The sequence below is a fragment of the Styela clava genome, chromosome 11 (assembly GCF_964204865.1).
Source record: "Styela clava chromosome 11, kaStyClav1.hap1.2, whole genome shotgun sequence".
In the NCBI taxonomy this organism is placed as follows: domain Eukaryota; kingdom Metazoa; phylum Chordata; class Ascidiacea; order Stolidobranchia; family Styelidae; genus Styela; species Styela clava.
In genome coordinates, this window is record NC_135260.1 from 9,212,679 (window position 1) to 9,235,678 (window position 23,000).

General features: G+C 31.7%; 1 protein-coding gene across 1 annotated transcript; it reads left to right on the forward strand.

Moving 5' to 3' along the window:
• Nucleotides 1-1,427: 1,427 nt before the first annotated feature.
• On the forward strand, nt 1,428-22,215 carry LOC120347185 (phosphatidylcholine:ceramide cholinephosphotransferase 2-like). Its single transcript, XM_039417073.2, has 10 exons — nt 1,428-2,062; nt 2,900-3,024; nt 3,637-3,816; nt 4,323-4,443; nt 10,292-10,405; nt 11,179-11,371; nt 12,757-12,874; nt 15,863-16,016; nt 16,421-16,587; nt 17,518-22,215. Exons 2-10 carry the CDS (start codon nt 2,926-2,928, stop codon nt 17,698-17,700), a joined length of 1,329 nt encoding a protein of 442 aa, XP_039273007.1. The 5' UTR covers nt 1,428-2,062; nt 2,900-2,925; the 3' UTR covers nt 17,701-22,215.
• The last annotated feature ends 785 nt before the right edge of the window (nt 22,216-23,000 follow it).

Genomic DNA, 23,000 nt, shown 5'->3' on the forward strand with positions numbered 1-23,000 from the left:
TTACTTTCACTTAACTCAAAAATTTCTGTGGATTTCGAGAGATTCGTTTTTTATGTGTCAGAAAAAAAAATAGCGACACTTTGTGACGTGCCCATATATTTGAGCACAGCTCTCATGTCTTTTAATAAAATGGCGTATATACATCAGGGTCTGTGTAATTTCGCCCGTGACTTTGCAGCATTGTATTCGTTGAACTGTAGGCGTCGCTTCTCTCAAACTTTCCTTTATTGCACTTGTTAAGAAGCCTTCCACGTAATCATATATGGGCTACATATAGGAAAGCAAGAGTGTCAATATTCCCATATCATACAGATATAACATTCGGTATGAGGCACTGTCATATTGTCATCACCATTTGCCATTATGCGTGTGATTTGTATAACCACTGAGTCACTATGTTATTGAAACTGTAAACTGAAACTCGATATGTATAGCAACTGAAAATAATCTAATGGGAACAATCAGATGGTCGCTCTCAAAACCCTATTAAAAAGTCATTTTGTATGGGTGTCTGGTCGATTTTATGCTAGATCACAAGCACAAAAAAATCTCTGAAATACAGCATGAGCTGGAAAGCAAGCGGCAATCATTAATTATTATCAGCAAAACATCACTTATTGTGGTGATAACTATAAAGAACAACAACAAAGTAGTCTTGAATCGAAACACAATATACACACTTGAAAATAACTCGGTGAAAGCAACAACGATATCTATGAACACAAACAAAAAATTTGAAAAAATTGTAGTAGACTACATACCGGTACAAATAAATTAACTCTATACTTACACAGCCAAGATTATAGCAGAGAGGGTAAAGAAAGCAAGCGGATATGAGACATCTGAAGATGAAGTAGACAATATCTACTTGACAATATCTGTCAGTTAACATTTAATGTTAATGGTATGAGGAAGTATTCAAAGCGGAAGCTTCAAGTGGAACAGTTCGCCTTGTATAAGAAAAAAATAGAGACTTGGAAATCACACTCTCAATATTTTGTCAGTAGTGAGAAGAAGAGCAACAAAAAAGGTGGTAAAAAGAATTAAATTATAAAACAAACTATAAGTGTCTTCCGCGAATATTTTTTCTTTTTATGCATCTGTGCCGACTCACGAACCATGGTTTGCAACCTTATAGGCATTCTATTTTCTCTGGATATACCGATATATGGAAAATCGGATTCCTCCTAATGTGCGCCGTTTCCCAATACTATAACAAAAAAAACCGCGCGATGTAACGGCTACCGGTCGTTTACGAACTATATGAGAATTATGGTTATAAGAAAAGGAAAAAAACTGTCGCTGCTTTCGGCAGTTATTCAGAAGCCGCGAGCAAAGTCCACGCTCGAAATCCGCATGTCGTCACTTAGCTGTTATGCATTTGCTTTGTTTGTCGTGTTTACGATTTTTGGTATTATTATGCAGTGACGATTTGGTGGCGGCATAGGTGATGACATCGTTTGTTTTTACAGAGCCTTTAAGATGGACTTCAAAATATTGGCATTGCCACCAGTAAGGAGAATGTAGCACAAGTAACTCATAGTGTGACCCGTGTTTGATCCATAGTTGGTCGACGTATCAAAACATTTAGCAGTAAACTGTAATTTCGCGTTCTGTGCGTTTCACACTGTTCGTGGTGACTAACAGAATAAAACGCCAAAGTTGTATAAATGTAATGCTTACCTTGGAAAATTTTTATGCAAAACAGAGATAGTGCAATATAGTATTGGATAAATAGGGAAGTATCAAGAAAAGGATTATCTGCGGAATGTACATTCGCTAAGTTGCTGTTGCTGTATCTGCGCGTTGTCGATCGATCACTTAGTCGTTCGTATCTACTTAGCTGTTTGGACCGAAGCGTCTTCATAAGCGCGAGGCAGATTATTTTTAGTGGGATCTGGAGATCAAATTTACTGAAAGCTCAGAAGCTACCGTGGGTGAAAATTACTGAATTAAGGGAAATATCATTCAAGACTTGTGTACAGTCATAAAAGCCAAACAGTGGATCTTATCTTTTTTAAGGACTGGTGACATATAAAAGACTGAAAAATAAACTGTTTTGGTGAGAATGGCTTTTTATTTATCTTACCATATTCTGACATTGTTGATTAATTTTAGGCTAACTATTGGGGAATAATATACCAGAGTAGAACTGTAGGAAGATAATGAATGTTAATCAGAATTGACTTGTTGAATTGTTAAATCCCAGTTTTGCTTCTGTACTTGTATATTTCCATTATTTTGTGTATATTCTCCTAGTATTGCCATTATATTGAGGAGGGCGAACTATATGCAGCATAACTGTGACGTTGGTAGCAAGGTTTTGATCATTTATCCCGCCTTTATAATAATTTTTATTTATTATGCAGTTGCTGTTACATTTTGAAGCAATTATCAAACATACATGAATAGAAAAATTTGAGATTGTCTCCGATCCTAAATATCAAACAATTGAACTATTGAATTTTTTGGGGGGAAAAGCTGCCAAAACATGTGATAAGGCGTGCTGCTACCTTCTAACATTTTTGCCATTTTAATCTATATTGTTAATGAGATAAAACACACTTGAACTTCATATGAAAGCAGTACAATGAGATTTCAAGTGGATGACGTAAAGATATATTCAGGATTACATCATGAGTGCATAGTGAAGTGCATCTACCACTCTACAATGAAATGGATTTTCTATTATCTAAATTTTATTATAGTTCTGTAGAAAAGCATATGATATCAGCTTCACTTCACAAAATATTATAAACATGTGTGAACTTTGTTGTGCTTTATCTCAAAAATTTAAGGATAATATTTCCTTCTGTTTGAATTATTATTTTAGTTCAATAACGTTTGTATATAATCTACTATCTACTACTATAACTTAATATTTCCATTTAAATTTCAGCACATTCCATTTGTTTGGGCTGAGGAATGGGATTTGAGGATGGGGACAGTTATGATGATATTTCTAAATGGTCACCCGATACGGTAGCAGAATGGTTTCGGGAAAATGGATATCATGATTTCCAGGTTTGGTTTTGTTTTTTCATAAATAAATAAATGTGAAACCCTCATTCGTTAGCTTGAGCTTATCTTCTTTTATTTTATTTTTTAATGAATGACATACATCAAACAATTATTGTATTCAATAATGCCGTGTCTTGCCTGCTATATCTTTTGGTAATGGATTCTTGATTTGCCATTATTACCTAAATAAAACCTCGTTTTACTAAGTTTTACCTGTTTTTGCTTCCAGTTCCAACACCAGTGCAAAAAGTAGACTTTTACAGGTTTTAAAATGACCTCCCAATATCAACAAATACATTATGAGTCATGCATTGTCCATTACTGAATTATTTCAACTGAAGGAGTATTAGATTAATTTTCTTAGACTTTATTATGATGATACACAACCCCCACACATCAATTTATTTATGGTTGTTTCAATAATGTAAATCAGTTTCTTCATAGGTGAATTATACATGCAAATACTGATAGAATTAGGATATGTGCGTGGTGTGTAGTTTCTTACTTTAGAATCAATACAACTACATTATTAAAATTCTTTTTTTCAAGTACAGGCCAAGTTTGATGAATACAGTTATTTATCGCCATTTAAAATAAATATTTTATAAATGACAGATGTTGGTAAAAACTCCACCTGGAGTCAATGGAGCCAGATTATTAACATTGGCTGAAGAAGATCTCCAGAGTCCCCCATTTTCTATGACCGATGGAAGTGAGATTGACCATCTTCTTATATGTATCGAATCTTTACGTAAAGAGCAACTACGTAGATGTATGCAGAAATTGGAAAATCAAGTAAGAATATAGGGTTTCAGAGCACGATTGCATTCATAATATCACCATTATTCATAAGTAGTAACTTCACTATCAAACAATGTTGCTCTTCAGTTTTCAAATCAGATATGCCTCTTGTCGTTGTTATCGAACGGAGACGACTCTACGGTCTATTTCTTGTTCAGTGAACTATTAAATCGGTCGATACTTTTAACACAAAACGTAGAACTCGCTCAGAAATGCTCCTCATTACTGGTATAAATGATTTTATAATTCCCCTCGCGGTATGGTACTAATACAACAGAAATCGAGCCATTTCAACAATCTAAACCTTCTTGAATTTCCTAATCCATGATCTTAAGTGGGATTATGGCGTATTTCCCACATATTTATTTGTGAATTAGACTCTGGCTGAAAGAGGAATTATGCGGTTGGCATTCTATAAAAGTGTGAGCTAAAGTATTTAAATGAGTTTATAAATAAATTTGCCAAAGTTTTGATTAACCATACTATTCCACTATTTGCAGGGAGTAGGGAACGGAGTTGCTTCAAATGGACATTCGGGACATATTAATGGCTATCGGCATTCTTATGATGCTAATGGTTCAGAGAATCATTTCGTCAGTGTAAAGATGCCTCTCATATCAGGTAATTTACTCATATTATATACATGACATTTGGACTATTTTTCGAATATGAGCCATTTTCCAATACTAACCAATTCTAAGTTATTATAAATCTTTGATTGATTGTTTTATCATTATTGAAATTGTATAATATACTTATTAAATGGTAACTCAGCTACTTAGTTTTGGTTGCTTCTGTGTATTTTCGTTAATAAGATGCCCTTAAAATAGCTGCTAAATTATTACTTAATATTGCGCCAATATGATTAACCAGCATAGTTTTTACCACATGATTTTGAGGTAGTAAAATATCGTACATTCTCATTTCACATTTTTGGTATGAGAAAATGAAAATGCAATTACTTGTAGTCCATTTCCTTGTACAAAATAGATAAGTTGATTATTTCTAGTAGCTTGTACTACTTCTGAAGTTGAAATGTTCTTCAAAATCATATAATTTTACACATTTTTTTTATACTTTTTTGACTAAATCCTTGAAATTGTTCACAGCTGTGTGTACCATTTATTCTGTCACACATTGCAATTCATGACACGCCTGCATCTTGCATCATACTGTGATAATATGTATCTTGACAAACATTAATTCATCACGTTAATTACAAACACACTGGGACCGAATGTTATGTAAGGTATAGGGCTTTTTCCCTATCAGAAAGGTTCACATTACGCCAGTAGACTGTGCAAACATTTTTTGTTTGCTCAACGAACTGATTGCAAGCCATTCTGTGACGATTTGAAATTTGGTAGTTCGTACACGGTTAATATTATAATCTGTATTTCTCTCATTGAGTCTCATATAAGATGATGGATTATATTTCCCTGGAGAGTAAAAAAGGATGTTTTAAAATAAATTTATAAAATGGCACTGAATTAAATATAACTTTACTCTCTCAGAAATATAGCTTCGAATACCTGAAATAAAAAGATTAGAAAATTCAACCTAAATTCAATTTAATGATAAACTTTGTATACACTACACATATTGCAGATATTTTTCCACTACCAAGAGAAATTATCTATCCTTGTCACAGTATATTTAATCAATAGTAAATTTTTATTGTCACATATAATTGTTTCAGTAGTAAATGGAATCCAAATCAATACATTTTTGTCATATCCTTCTTATGTCCTAATGCATTTAACTGCATATATATAATCATATAACATATTGATTTGGCACCTCGGCCCTCATTTTTTGCATCTCTCTCAATTTGAGTTCATTTTGTCATTATGAAGGTTATCTGTCTCTCAAAACAAATCTGAAATAAAGTATTAATCATAATAATGCTTTGTATACACTGTGTCATGATATGACAACATAACACAAAAAAAGCTTTTCTATGGAAAGATTATCTCTATTTATAAGTTAAGTTTCAATAGTTCTAAACTATTTATAAACTATTATTTTTATAACATATCTTAGTAACATGATCATCATACTACCTAGATATGTCTGTTCAGGTTTTTTCATTGTGATATATTAATTGGTGGAAGATAAATGTTGAGTAGTATGTGTCAAGCACTATGTAAAATATAATATAGTGTAGGCTATATGATCGTGAATTTCATAACAAATCATTTAATAGAACTTTCAAACTGAGTAGAGGATTAATCTTTTACATGTAGACATTTCCAATCCAGCTGATATTCTTGCATATGAGACAATTGGTGTTTTTCACCAATACCCGCATTTCGCAAAAATTTTCCACTTATCAATATTTCATGATGCTTGTTTTTCTCCTTCCCTATGTCTTTAACATTATCAGAAATCCAGGCAATGTGGCTTCCAGACGGTAGTTATCCAATAAATTTGAGAAAGATCTTCCGATTATGCCGTGACTGACTGTCTGGCTCGTCACCAACGCTAGGTATACAGGATATTGGAATATTGCTAGTTGCGACTCTGTTTTGAGTGTTGTTGTTGGCATCAAGCTTCAACTTATTTGGAAAATGTGAGACAATTTCGAGTGCAATGTAGGAGTATAGGAGGATAGTATCATAGTGTTAGTAAGTTTTTACATAAAATTAGTGGCTTTCGAGTTGTGAGCCTCATAATAAAAATGAGATTTTAGATGGTTATTAGATCAGACAAAATCCAATCCAGTATTGATGATTCATAATTATTCATGCTTTAACCTAATGCTGAAAAATGGAATGTTCTCTGATGACTAATTTTTAGTTGAATACTTGAAAAGTATGTTATTATCTGTGAAGCATTTAAAGTGACGAAAGATATTTACGATTTCGTGGGGTATGACTAATTGTTCTGGTGATATCAACCTTGGAGATCTTTTTACTAACTTGACCTATTCATTTACCTAACATTCCATTATCAAGTTCATTATTACACAACTCAAAACTACTAAATTATATTATATATTATTCTTACTATGAAGTGAAATATTTAGGTAATTACCTTAGTCATTAATACCTTATTAAGTTTTTTTTGCATTTATGATATGGACATGCCCTTAGATATATGTCTTCAAGGGTTGGTTGTGTTTGGCGTTTGACAAATTCAAAATATGTATTATCCAACTTGGTGACTATACTTTATGTGTTATGACTTATCCCTTCTAAAATTTTCCTATTCATGCAGATAGAATTTCACCAGTCATTTCCTGACTGGGAGTAATTGATGTTTCGTTAAACATAGTTTGATGGTTTCACCAGGCATACAACATTGAACTGTTACTATTTACAGGGGAATTCATTGTACAATTCAATAGTGTTCCTGTTTCATAAATAAAATTGAATTTCCCTTTATTGTAGTTTATACGAAGCAGAATTTTATTACACTGTATAATGCATATAAAAATTTATGAATTCGTTTTACTTTTCTTCTCCGACAATAAACATGGAATTTCAAACATATACTGATCAAGTTGAAACCGTATATGAACCCGCTAATTTATTATTTTCATGTTGGTAACAGGTTTGGCCATTATATGATATTAATCATGTAGCCTATATGGTTCAACTCTGCATTGATATTTATTTATTTTATATTAATATTCTTCTGCTGACATTTACCCAGATTTATGTTGCGATTTTATTGGTAGGGATTCTCATAATTCAATTTTATGAATAGGGTTGTGCATAACTTTATAGTTATTCTATTTTAATACCGAGCAACCGGTCACTCATATTTTGAACGTTCGAAGCAGGCAGTAAAATAGCCCAGCTTTCTGAAGTAGGGTATGTCCTACAGTTTAGCAATAGCTTACGGGGTGAGGTTATGTAACAGTTATCAGGGCATTTAGCTGTCATCCCTCATCAGTATATCTTTCATATTTTACTAAGACATCATATTGTCCAATTTTCCATATTCTCAGAAAACTGGTATTCAGTTGTGATTAAAAAAGGTACCGGTATATATAAATTTAATTGAAGTATCTCTATTTTTATGGAATCAGAAGCAATCAGACGTAAAAACAGTCTAAATTCATATCCTTCATAACAAAGTATATTAAAAGTTGAAACTTGAAAGCATCAAATATTTTCTCCATTGTTGGATATACAGGGTAGTGTATAACTTATCTAATTGCATTTGAATATAGATAGCATTTACCAGTAATAAAAATATTGTTACTGCCATCATGTCTTCCAAGCGTTTGTTATCTGATGATGAAGAAATTGAGATGAATCCGATGCCAGTGAGAAATGTTCTAGTTAAAATTAAACATAAAGAAAGTTCAAAGTCTAAATCTTCTGACAATGTTACATCCATAGTTATTGATAAGTGTAAGTATATTATAGTGTATCAGGAATTTCTAGGTCTGTGTTACTTATTGTAGAATGTGTTACTGTGGTTATATTTGTATCTTTTAATATGAGATTATAAGAAATTCACCATTATGGTTGAATACCTTTTATTCTCACTTTTACTTTGATCTTTTAATAACTACCTATATACAATAAATAGTATTCGGTTTATAATAGACTTTTTTGTACGTAGCCAACTTAAATACTTATGGAATAAACCCGAATCGAGCTGAACATCAACTTCTACGGTCAAAAATATTCTAATAAAAACTATTCTTGTTGGATAGTATTGAAGAGTGTATTGGTTGTGTGACTTATTTAACATCATCATTATCATACTTGTTACTTGTAGTCCACTTTATGCAAATTATACAATTTCTGCTTGAATTGCTACAATCTAAAAATAGTAGGAAACAGGGAAATTTGAATATCATTCCACACACTAATAAGATGCGGGAGTATTCTCATCCAAATTCAGCACATACTTTACCTTGATTAAACAATGAGAAGTTTTTTTTGCTGAGGATAGAGAATACCACATACTATTATCAATACTGAAATTTCCATATTGTGGTATTATATTAGTATTTAGAAAATATGTTAAGAAACATAGTTATCATCTAATGGACGGTGAGTAATGGAATGTTTAAATTTTATTTTTTTGAATTTCATATTATATTTTAATCTACTCTTCTGATGTCAATTTTGTGCGTGCTTTGAAGTGTACGAATGAGAAATTATTTTTAAAATGTATTATCAGAAAAATAAATATGAAAACTTGAATGGAATAGTTTTTTTTTGTATCACTAATATTATTATTGATTTGTGGCCCATTCCCGAAGACTCTCAATGAGCCATACTCTTAAAAAAGCAGTTTTTTACAGGTTCCCATCCATCTATTGGCCATATTTCAATAACAAAAAGACAACAAGCAAATATACTGAAAAAATTGCATTATGGTTAAAGAATTAAGCAAATCTCTGTCAATTTACTTTAAATTATTAATGTCCGAGAGCTCGGCTTGAGAAACCTTTAGGTCAAGTGTAAATTCACAGTATTTCTCGAATTGGTACTTGCGAATATGAACGAATTGCAACATCACTGACATTGACAAATTGATTTGGAATATTGTTGATTTATATTTTGAAATTGTTCGTGAATATAGCTCATTGAATTCATTTTACAATACTGGCCTATAAAATCAACTATACTGTACTTCATTCTTTGTGTGTTTCAGCTTTATACAATTTACAAATATTTAATAGCATTACCAACAATTTACACATATTTAATAGCATTACCAACATGTAGACATTGAAAGTTATTAATCGTTATTGATTAGATTGGTTCTGAAAATTGTAATTACCCATTGCACTGCACTCTTCATGTCCCAAGAGTAATATTATATTTTAGGCATGAACCTATACCTTAGGGAATTCAGTTACAAACAAACTTAACGAATTGAGGTCAAACCTTTCTAAAAAAGTTTTTTGTATCCTGCATTTGCAGCCTGATTATGTATTATTTCCTATTAATTTTCTCACTAATAGGCTAGGATTGGGATAGCTGATTTTCTTAGTAAAATTCAACAGTTTTTCAATCAAATACCAACTGGTGCACAGCATAACTGCACAAATTTATTCTATTCCTACATGTTGTGATTAACAAATACACAATTTGGATGGGTTTATCTTGGCATATTCTGTCAGTGTATATATCACTTTAAAACTGTAATTTTTTCAAGGAAATTTGCTCAAAGCAAGTTCACTCAGAATTGCTCAGAAATAAAGAAGTTTTTTGTTTTTTCCCAAGAACTTCAGTTATGTTGATTTCACTACCTCGAAGCTTTTTTTGTGATCCTATTGACACGAGGAACTGCTTTTAAGTCTTGTGTCAATCAGTATTTACTCACAATTCTATACTATAGTCTCAGTAGCTGTTGGCATTTTAGTGGTTGCCTGTAGATCCCTCATCAATCAATCTCCTTATTAATTTCCGAGTGAGTAGGCATGGCCTCACTTTGAACAAATTTCCTTAAAAACATTCAACATATTGTTTACTTATTTTTATTTTTTTGTTTCCAGGTGATAATGAATCGTCCTCATTCAATTCATCAGAATCGTTGCTGTCACAAGGCGTTGATCATTATCCAGTTGAAAAAATTAAGACATTGGTCTCCTTAATTTATCTATTCCTTGGTAAGCTTGAATACCATGAGTAATAATAGTATTTATAGAGAAAAACCAACCTTGGGCATGGCTCACTATCAAATATTATTCTAACAGTTCCATCATCCATTATCTTAAGTTGACTACTTGACTAGACATGAGGACATTTTTAATACCAAATTGGGGAATATAGACTTGTTCCATTTTAAACGCATTTGTGGACAGAAAGTGAGGCTGACAGCTTCCCAAATATTTTCTGAATTTCTGTCTCCACGGTTGGAAAGAATTCTGAAGAAGAGCAAATTTGAAATAGAATTTTTCTCTAGAATATAACTTATTTTTAAAACATGCTTCTGTCACAGCCAAAAGTAGCTGACTAAAATAATAGTGCCACAGAGGTACAGAGACAGTACTGACAAGACAACTTATTCTTATTAGATTATTATTATTGTTACCATTCTTATTGTAGTTTTCAATTTACTCTTGTATAAGCATCTAAAACAATATTATTCATGGCTTTTATTAATAAAGTGTGGTATTTGTTACATTTGTTAGTCTATTTATGTCATATAACAATCCTTGTTCTCACTGATGGGATGACCTACCGTATTTAGACTCTGTTGACAAATAATTGAGTCGATTAACGGAAGTACTATCTTGGTGAACCCTTTCCTTGACAGGAAGTTATTAAGATGATGCGGATGTCTCGTAGACCATTGTTCACTATTACTACTACCTGTCTCTTATGTACCTGATCGTAAATATGGGATTTTCTGATGAATTAGGAACATCATTTGTTTCAGGTTTTATAGTCGCAGTTGGGATGTTGCAAGTCGTTCATGAACGAGTTCCATCAATGGAAGAAGATCCACCTTTGCCTGATATTGCATTCGATTTGGTGCCAAAACGTATAGAATGGGCGTTCGATGTTTGTGAAATAAATGGAATGATACTTGTTGGTTTGACAGTGTTAATGCTGTTTTTTCACAAACACAGGTAAGGCATGCATTTTGTCTGTCAACTTGTCATAGTTTTTGTCCAAAAATCAGAGTTACATGGATTTTGAATTTCTTTAATAAATTCCTCAGTCGCTCCTACTATGCAAATTAATTTTTATTAGTTCAAAGACAACGAAAATTTGATACTTTCATTGATACATCAAAAATAAAAGTAGGGTAGCCATAGGACATATCTGCTTGAAATATGATATGCATCATAATCTACTTTACACATATTATATGTGCGATCTTGCTGTGTTTATAACTTGACAACTTGAATTTATGAAAGTCAGAATTTCTGAATCAGTATTGTAAACATCATTGTATTGTTATTTTTTGATCAGCTCTGATTCACAATGAGAACAAATCATTTATCATTGTAAACAAAATCCCAAGATAGCTAAATTTTACATCAGAAACTGTTAATTTTCAATGATCTCATCAGATTTCGAAATTGGTCGAACCTAGTTATTTAATTTCATGATTTTTTTGCATTTTGTCTACCCAATTTAGTACACCCTGGGTGAGATGGAGGATTTCAACCTGCGATGCCATCATAGTTAAGTCTAACGCTTTTCCCATTATGTCAACGTGCCCATATTACTTCAAAATGTATTCATGATTGTAAATTTGGGCCATCCCGATGTAGTATGTAGGCTACAATCTGTTGGTTATACCTCATCAATGCAAAATTAATGATGTCACATATGTTCAATTATCATCAAATCACCCTTCTAATTAATTAATCAATAAGTGAGCACTCCAGCTGTTTTCAATGTTATCTCCTGATATTACAATGCTATTAGGTGACAGTTTTAGCACCTCGTGGAAAATCCTTTCATGCCAATTAGGGCGTTTCTAATACTATTGTCCGTTGTCACCAAAAAAGTGATTCAATTCGGTAAATTAAGCGTAAAACGATATCATAATTAATTCCTTTCATAAAAGTATTTTTAATGTTGCATTCATATAATTGAACTTCATTAATGCAAAATTTACTTTTTCAAAGTCAAAACCTATTTTTAAGTCAAATTTTCTTGGTTAAGATATGAAAGTGATACCGGTATATGTTGATTTTATCACAAATTCGCAATTTAGTTTTCTTTTTATTATTTAAAATCAAAATTTAATATGAAAGTTTCTATTAATGTGGGAAATATAATTACCGAGTCTGGTGGCCAAATCCCATGCCCACCACCTTAATAACCAGTGTGTAATAAACTGGCTAGGCAGTGCCGGACACGAAAGATTCCAGCCCTTCTCAAGCTGGAGTAGCTTCTCTCCAACATTGACTGCTTGTACTGAGCCTTTTTCAGAGGAAAGGCGTTAATATGGAGTATATTTCTGTCTTATCTTTATGGAATGTTTCCTTCTTTATAACAGATTTATTGTGGTGAGAAGGATATTCTTTATACTCGGAACATTATATATTTATCGAGCCATGACAATGTATGTTACGACGTTACCTGTTCCTGGACTGCATTTTAGATGTGCACCCAAGGTAATCATTTTCACTTTACATGTTAGGAATATATTTATGTATGCTATGTACATGTTTTAGCATGGCCCAAGCATAAAATATACCATCAAAACTTGATTCATACATGATAATTCATCATGGTTCTACATGAAAGTCTTTACCAATACAAGTTCAACTTTTGTCCAACTACAGTACTTTTTTAAATTTACTTTTTGTACGTTATAATAATCCAGGGTCAAATGCCATCGTTTGTAGTCTTTATTTAAATATACTTGCTATTTCGCACACTAATGTTGGTTGGTGGAGCTTAACTTCACAATCATCAGAATCAGGATAGTGTGGTATTTGCCACTGTGAATAGGGCGCCACATTTAGCAATTAGTGCCATAATTGGTGATCATAAATTTGTTATAAAGTTATGTGTTTGTATGCCCTAAGCAGCGGTTCACAAAAACGGTGGGGCGCGTAGACAAATTTTTGGGGGGACTTCAAGCTAATTAAAAATAAAAATATTAGTTGGATTTAATCTTGCCCGCCTCATTTTGTATATCTATATTTCTTTATTTGGATATTTACGTTCCATCCATGTATTTTCAACATGTTTTTTGAATAAAACTTTCGCCGTATTGTCTGTTATTTGTAGCTTATTGTTAGCTACGGTAGTAAATTTTTTAGGTGGGCGCGATTCTTGGCAAATTTTAAAAAGGGGGCACGGCTTAAAAAATTGAAGATTGGTTGTTCGTGATCACTCTTATTGTGGAATATTTGAAAATGGATAATGTTCATTGAAATTAACAAAAGTCTGTGACACAATTCATATTATTATAGCTTTGTCGTGAAATTTAAAAGATATAATTATGATACTCTTGAATACTGTTAGACATGAAATTATATAGTAAGTATAGGATGACCCCAACAACAGAACCATAAGTTTCTCAATTATTTTTACAAAAAGGAAAATTTATTTAGCACTTCACTCGTGTTATGTATGATTGTACCAAAAAGTTACCTTATCTTTATTATACGTTTCAAAAGACCTGAGTTTGTTTTTTTGGTCACCCTATACAGATGCAGAAATAGACATATTATGTTTCAAAACGTGGTCACATTAATAATTTCTGTTTATTCTTGCAGCATTCGCAAAAATGTTCTTCCATAAGATACGGAAAATTTTTAACAAAATATTTCAACCACAAATTGGCAATTTTGTTCTGTTACGTTTATTACCAGTAACATACCATATATTCCAAATTTTGGAATAAAATTCAATTACAGGATCACTCCTATTATCCCATTGAGTTTGAGTTGAGCAAGTTTAAAAATGAAAATTATATTTTTAAGAGATCATTTTGCAAGATGTTCCTACATTCTTGTTTCGCAATTATAATATAAACCTTTAATTAAAGTTTTGGAATGCATATGGAGTGTTGTATTTGTAATAATCATCACAATTTATATCCTCTCGTGCCAGCCCATATTAAACTCTTTTGCCAAAAAATCATGCATTAATTTTAAATCATGCCTTATTTTAAACATCATTAAAAACTATTGATCGTTGCTCTGTGCTGAGTTACATCATAAATTACAAAATAAAATGTGCAAGCATAGATTTTATGTCTGTGTGCTTAATGCGACAGTTTGATTTTGTCTCGCAAATATGTTGGCCAAGAAATGCATTATGATTGATTAAGGTTAAAATACCGGCATTTTATGAACTTTGCCCAGGCTCTGGTAAGGTAATATGAACACTTTCATGAAACTTCAACAATAGAAAAGTTAAGTCATCATTGGTATAATCTATATATATACACACCATACTTGATAGTTGATAATACTTGATATAGAACATTCATCCCTATTGCTAAAAATGCTGTTTACTCAACTTGTGAATAAATTTGATCTGTATATGCATATTAACTCTTTCTTCTATGATCATGCTTGGTAGTTTAAAAAGGTTATTGGGGGTTATTTACTTTACTCTTTAGTCTAAGGTGCATGCAAGATGCAATATATGAATAATTACTTGAACTGTGTCAATGACTCATTGTGAACTGCTGTGGGTTGTTGATTGCGAAATGATTGTCTGTTATAATTATGTGAACTCTTGATTTGTTTGTCTTCTTGTAATATAAAGGTTACTGATGTACATGTTGACGAGACCTAATTTCTCCTATGCAAAAATTAATAATTAAGTTATGCTTAATTTGATATGATGACATTTTGGTACTCCCGTAGTATGTGTACCAGGTTAAGGTTAGGCCATAATTTTATTCCGATTTTCCTTATTTTAGTCTTCTTTTTTTCACCTACAATACAGATTTTGTTATTTATTTATGTTGACTTTACTTCGCTGTAAATTTTATTTCATTTCGAAATTTGTATTTTAGAAAATTTTGGTTTTTAAATATATCTAATTCAGGGATGGCCAAAACACAATAACCTATTAAATTCAGCTACATTCTAAATATGATTTTCGAATATGGCTTATCGAGTAAATTTTGAACTCAGTTATGTTCAGAAGTCAATCCATATAAAATGAGTTCGAATTTGGAAATGCAAAAGGTTGAGATAAACAGTGATTTGATTGGTTCCATGCTTTTCACATTTTTCAGACATTAAATAGAGGCATTTTGTGTCGTAATGTAAGACAATTGCTCAAAATGCTAATATTCTGAAATTCTGATTCCGTATACCTTTGCATATAGGTCGATCTCGCTTATGAGCCAACACTTAAAAAAAGGCCCCAAAACGATGAATTTATAAAAATTTGCATATTATCTGGCCCTACAAATCGTAACACGTCGTGCGCACCTATCACATTATGCGCGTACAAGCCAATTTGGCAACTTTTTTTTTTGAGTTTTAAATTCTGATTATTATGAGGATATACGATACCATATTTTTAAATATTCAATGTGATTAATTCCAAATAGATATGAACATTCGATTCATTTTGGATATCGCTGATATCTAATGGATGGCATTTTAAAAATCCTATGTTTTTTCTAGGTACATGGTAAAATCAGCACAATGGTGTATCGCGCAGTGATGCTGTTATGTGGTGGAGGATTGTCCGTTACTGGATCACATCATTTATGTGGAGATTATTTATTCAGTGGTCATACTGTTATATTGGTCATCATGTACATGTTTATTGAAGAATGTAAGATTTTTGTTTCGATTATCAGTTATCCTTTATTGAATTTCGAAGAGTGTGCGTTATTTATCAGAAACATCTCCATCGTTTTGTGAGGAATGGTCGGTCGTTTTGGGTTAGGATTGCTTGCCATTTATTTCTCGCAGGGTATTGCTGTGTTGTATTAAGAAGTTAGCTATTTAGTAACCAACCTCGAATGGTATTCATCTCGGGGTTAGATATAGTCAATCTTTTCAGCAAATTGAATTTATTCTTAGTTATTTTTAGAAAAATTTTAGAAAATCTTGGCATTGTGTTGTGATATGTATGAATACGACCCATAAATCCATAACTAGGTATACATAGACAAATGCCTACAAATAGTTTTTTTTGTAATGGGTTTGATTTTTTATATCTATTTCTCTTTTTAGACACTCCAAGACGGTTTTGGCTTCTTCATTGGGTGTCATGGATTCTTGCTGTTACCGGTATAATATGCATCCTGCTTGCTCATGATCATTATACAATCGATATTGTTGTTGCATATCTCATTGCAACTAGATTGTTCTGGACTTATCACACAATGGCATGCACATTGGTAAGCTTTTTTATGATATATCTCTTTTTTTGCATAAGTTTGCTCGAATTAAGGTATAAAGTATAATGATAGAAATTTGCAAGTTATCATTGATGCATTGAGGGCTATATAGTTGGTGGATAAGGGATGCAAGACATGTCAACACTGCCAAACAAGTTGTTACAATATAATCCCACAATATAAAAAAATAGTCATGTTCTATTTTATATATTTGTTGTGATTTTCGAAGGTGAAATTAAATAATTTGAAACACATCTTAGTTTGCTGTGAAAGATGAATGTGGTAAATTGGTATTAACTTTGTGCAAATTGTTTCTAGCAGATAAGGGTGCACAAATTACGATTGAAATTGAATTTATGGTGGATATTGATCTTGTAATATATTTTCTTGTGTTTAGTTTTAGTCTCGTGTCTCCAATAACAATGTAATCTAAGATTCTATTATGCAGTTAATTTTTATTTAATCTCATTTAAATTGAGCTACTGGTTTTAATGTTGAATAACAAAATAGAATTTTGAAAATCTGTTTGAAATAACCTATATCTGTTTTGTTTATACTGTTTTATTTGGACATTCTTAGTTTTCATTAGTTCTGGGAATTTATTGTAAAATTACGAAACATTTGTGATGTGGTCGGGAGTGATGTCTCTTTATACCTGCTATCAAAATTTTATTAGATTTTTCTGTATGTTTATGGGTTTTTGTATTTATCAATTGCCGTACTCAAATATTGCTTTTATTTTCAAAGGGAGGAATTAAATTAACTCCTTTTTTATATGACAGTAACAGGTCCCAGAGCCGCATTTTCTCTTCTATCATTTATTTACTCAGTTTATATTACTATCAAGCTTGCGCTTCTTAATAAACTGTGCGCGTGATTTTTTTTGTTCTTGTTTTCATATCTCTAACGCTTCCTGGAATTGTTTTTCAGTCTCTGAAGACATCAACGAAATCAAACTTTCTTTCTGGTGTTTGGTGGTTTCCAATTTTTAAATATTTTGAAGGCAACGTATGGGGCGGTGGAAAACTACCCCGGAAATATGAATGGCCCTTACCATGGCCAAGAAGGTTGAAGCACGTCACAATAAGGCGATCGCCAATCAAAGGAGTTTAATGTTGAATCATACTTTTATTATCAAGTTGGAAAGTGTTACACGAGATTGCATGACACGTAATACACATGACTGTGTGCTCACATAACATGACATGACATTTTTTTTTTCTTCTAAGTTTATTTTACTTTTCAATGTTCATAGTTTCTAAATTTTTCATTGTCCTCAAATTGTTATGATTTTTTTTTCTAATGGAGTTTTGAACCAACATGTATAAAATTCAATGTTTCCAAATCTGATTCTGAAATTGTGGTTTATTTTCTCTATATTAATCTTGATTTAAAATTTGGGTTGTGAAAAGATTCATTAAAATTAAATTCGAAATCATTAGCCTGAAAATTGATTTATTTCTAAGAAAATTTTGAGATAAATAATCATTATTTTATTCAATTAATACATAGCAGGGCTGGGCATTTTGAATACCCGATTATTTTTAGATTCGAATCTCGAATACTTGAAATATATGTAAATGTATGTCTCATTTTTATTATAATGTGTCGTGCAGACACACAAATTACTGAAAGCCTAGAATCCATCATCCAGATAGTGTGCTGAGTATTCACACACAATAACAAATATATTTTATCAATAACTCCCTAGAAGAAAAGAGTCAAATGTCAGAATTTAATTTTACAAAACATGCCTCTAAAATAAAATTAGGGGATTCACTTCAACATTTTAATCGGAAACGATTTGAATAATTAACTATTCGCTTAAAAATGCCCAGCCCGAATATATAGTACTTTCAATGTATCACCACAATGATTTTGCTATAACATAGATCTATATAATAAATTTGAAATTAAAATCAGTCGAAAAGCAGAATTTCAAATCACCAAACAGTTTGAATAGATATAAATTTCTCTCCGTAGGAACCCTAGATGTAGAATGAATGCTGTAACTAGTAGCAATCTTAAATTACACCTGCGATATTTTTTAAATTTTTTTCTACGACTTAGGCATGAAGTTTTGACAACCTAGCAGGTGCTCGCAACAATTGTGAATAAATAACCCCATTCATTGGAAAACTAAACTAACCTTCATCAATGTTAATTGAAATTCTCTTGTATTTTCAAAAGCGTTCTTGGTTACTGAATCTTGATTCGAATTTCTCATACTTTACTTGTCATTCCTAGTAATTTCACTTATTTATTTGTGCAATGCACAGTGAAAAATGCAATTATACAATGTACTGGGAATATCAAAATTTTACTGTGGCATATGACACGATTTGTAATTATCGTTGATTGCCTTAATTGCATTTTATTCCATCAATATTCTTTTTGCTAAGGATTTCCTAAATAGGCCTATATAAGTTAATACATGACAGAGATGGAAACATGTCGAATATCGTAAAATTTGATTTTTGTCCCAAATTTTTTGATAATTTTTTAAAAAATATATATCATAAAAGTATTTTTATCACGAGACAATTTGAAACTAAATATTTAATCCATACCATGACATTGGAAGTAAATTATTTATTAGTCTTGTCCAAAATGACACACATCCTTGAATTACTATTAAAACTTTACTTGAGACGTAGCGATGTTCAAAGGTTAGTTAGACCACTATTTATAATGGGTTTCTAACTCAATGTCTTTTGGTAATTGTCAGCATAGGTTTATAATGTCTGTTTTGTTTTGCAAGTAACTTTATATTTTTATCATATATTAGTAATAATTTAAATTCTGCTAGTGGTATCTAGAACTCAAATTTGTCTTGAGCCCAGTCATTGAGATGTTTGCTAGCTTTGCAAGAATCAAAATTTCAGAATTGGTACATTGATTGCAGTTGAACTATTGTGAGGCAAAAACTTGTGTTTGTTGCGCAATTCAATCATTCCGAAATCGTATAGTTGTTTAAAATTTCAATGTGTTATGTTTTTCAAATCTATTAACTCAAAATTGCTATATTTTCGATTATGACTGCTTTGCAGTGTCAATCCTATTCCAATTCGCAATATAGCGTGAATTGTGATGTAAAATTTGACAAAAGCTGCTTGGATCATCTAAAATACCTGATGCTCTTTTATGTGTCATCCACCTTATATGGAATAAAGGTTGCTCGCTTTCCAGTAATATCATCAATTTTAGTTCTTAGTACTCTTTGCAATCAAATTTTTAGATGTCGCTTTAAACCATAAAAATTTGTATCGATAACATTAATAATATTCGGTATTTACCAAATAATATATTTTTCATCTTAGATGTTGCTTACTTTGCTTTGTTAGTGTTAATAGCTTTTGCCTAAAGCATGTGATTTATTTAAATAGGCAATAATTTTATAAGACCATAGCTTGCCAAACAATTTAATATTATTTTTAAATTCATGACTTAGGTTCGTTCCCCTCGCAATGTATGATTACTGAGATATATTTTGTCAAGAATTATAACACATACTGCTTAACTTGTTGCTAATTTATTCTGTGTTCCCTCTAAATTTTGCTTGCTAGGGAATGAGTCCTGCTTATTTGTGATATGGAAAATATAAATTAGGGGAGCATTTTTTTTTCCTTCCCTTGCCATTAGGTTTTCACATAAACTATAGTTTTGATAATCAGTTCCGTATAATGTAGTTCAGTAGTTGCATGTCATACCGCTAGCTATTCATTCAATATTGTCAGTTTAAATTGCCAGGATTTTTTATTGGTTGAAATACGTTTATTGCTAGAATGCAGATTGCTCAATTTTTCTCAATCTGAAATCATTACACCCAGCTATTTCATACCCTCTGGTTGTTCACAGTGACTATCATTCAACAGTCAATGCTTACTTGGGCATATACATGTGTTATAATATAATATTCATAATTGAAAATAGCCAAAAGTGTTTGCTTGATGCTTGCCAACTGCTAAAAAGAATATCTTTTCAGTGGCTGCACAATCTATATAGACTGACATTGGTAATTCCCTAATATTACCTTACGATCAACTTAAATCGTGCCATGAATTCCTTGATGATAATTACTTTAAAACATAAAAAATATTGAATCATTTTTGCCCAGATTGAATAATATTGCCTTAATGTTTTTTTGTTTGGATAGTGTTATTGTAGTGAGTAGCATGCCATCATTTATATTGCCATAGTATATTCATCCATTTTATTTATAACTGCATTCTAAATGCTAATGTAGTGCAATATTCACTTCAAAAAGTAGAGCTTGCCAAGAACGAGACCATGTTCAAAAGCTTCATCCTATTATAATTTCTAGGAATGATTCATGCATATACACATAATATTGCCTTAAACAAAAAATTGTTGTGTACTTATCCCATCAATCTACAACTTCATCAGTTTAGTTAAGTTCTTATGTGCATGCGTAGTAGATTGATTAGTTTAAGTTGCGAAGTAATACATATATCCTAATTTTCATCACATTGTCGATAGACTCATTTCAATAGTGTTTTATAATCTATCTATTTATCATTTTATCCGAACAGCATTTTTGCAAGAACCGCTTTCTTTCGGTGCAACTTATTTGATTTTCATTGAGTAGGAAAACTGTTTCAACTGTTCTAGCGTGTAAGTAAAATTTGAATGGCTTTCTGCCCCTAGATTACTTATAGCTTAAAACTATCACGGGTGTTCGACTGGTGTTATAAACCTAGTTCATCTTAGTTGTGTATAAAAGTATTGTTTGTTCCATCTTAATTGTCTTCTAGAACAAGGAGGTTATATGGAAAAATGCGCCGCTGCAATAATATAAATTAGAGCACTACATGCTAGGCTTTTCCATGACAATGACTCATTATTTTGTTTTATATCACACAATGTATTGAACTTGATATTTCGTATTAGTATTTATTTGTATTAAGGTTAGCACTATTTGTGTGGTTGTGTTATGATTTTGGTTATTCAATGCTCGTTTGAAAAACTTATTGTTGCAGTTTCATCACATCAAAGTTGCAAATTTCATCCTTGTTTTTATCATTTGTGCTTCTTTCTCTTTCAAGTGCTACCCTGTATAATTTTATGCCAGACCTGATCAGAAAAAAATGTGTGTAGGTCATAGCTGATGAAACCTTTATAATACTTAACTGTGTAATAAAGCATATTTATACATAATGAATGAGGATTTCCAATATCAGGATATTATACTACATGTGATAGTTATTTTTATCGATTTACAACTAATATGGTTATCCAAGCTCAAAATTGTTTGCAAATAACTAATATTGGTGATGAATCTCTTTATATAATACTAAACTAACTTTTTTTTATTGTCATCCATTTTTTGCAAGCATTGTATTATTTCTGTAAACTATATTCTTGCATTGCGTACTATTTACTTGAATGATGCTCATTTCTCTTAAAGTTGTTTTTTGTTGAATTGTGATTTTTATTATGTATGTGTACATGTTCTATGGGTCTCTTTCAATTGATATTACTCATGTTGATGCCATATTGGCTTGAAAAGGAAGTTTGGTTTACAGCCTTACCCTAATCTTAAAAAGACCTGTGTTTTTATTTTTATGTGTATGGCTGTGTAATATTACATAAAAAATTTCTTTCTTGCATTTGTGTTATTGAATATACAAAGGATAGAAATTAGATAGAAAATTTGCTCTAATTTTGGGCATGCTTTCTTGCTTCATTTTCTAGTAAATGAAGAAAATGTATATTTCAGTATAAGCACATGAATTAGTTTTACACGATGCCATAATAGGCTTCTCGATAGGGTTTCTAAACATCTGGTTTTGCCGTTTTTATTTTGTGACATAGACAAGTAATCCGCGTAGAGCTATGGTCTGATTTAACCGTGCTGGTATCGTAGGAAAGACCTGGAGTGATGTAGTTTGATTCAATGTGCGGGGAACACCAGAGACACTTGAAAAAAGGGTGCAAATGTCCGAGGGTGCGATCTACATGCGGGTGCTAATCAGAGATGTATCGGTTATTGGTATCGGCCAAATTTCCGGTATCGGTTGTGTATCGGTATCGGCTGAATTTAGACCCGATATTTCCGATATATTTAGCTTCTCAATATGATCCAGAATGTTTTGAAAATAGATTAGAATACTGATCTTGAAATTATTTTTTGCTTGGATAGATCGTAAACTAAGAACCGCGCACGTCCCCACACCCGCTAGTAGAAACGGGAATCGGATTCTGACCTGTTTTAGCCATTTATCAGTCAAATTAGCTCAATCAATTTGAGTAAATTCGCTGCCAAATTTTTATATTAAAATTTTTAATGTTACATGGTAATTATGAAGAAATATATCAATCGAATGAGGATGTTTCGATGTGTAAAATATAAAATACGACGTTATATTGGCACAAGATCTTGCGCACGTAAC

Excerpts from the sequence above, each read along its gene's own strand:
- LOC120347185 (XM_039417073.2), top strand. The coding sequence starts at position 2,926 with ATGGGATTTGAGGATGGGGACAGTTATGATGATATTTCTAAATGGTCA. Across the intron at positions 12,875-15,862 it reads ATTTTAGATGTGCACCCAAG|GTACATGGTAAAATCAGCAC; the intron begins GTAATCATTTTC and ends TGTTTTTTCTAG. Across the intron at positions 16,588-17,517 it reads ACACAATGGCATGCACATTG|TCTCTGAAGACATCAACGAA; the intron begins GTAAGCTTTTTT and ends ATTGTTTTTCAG.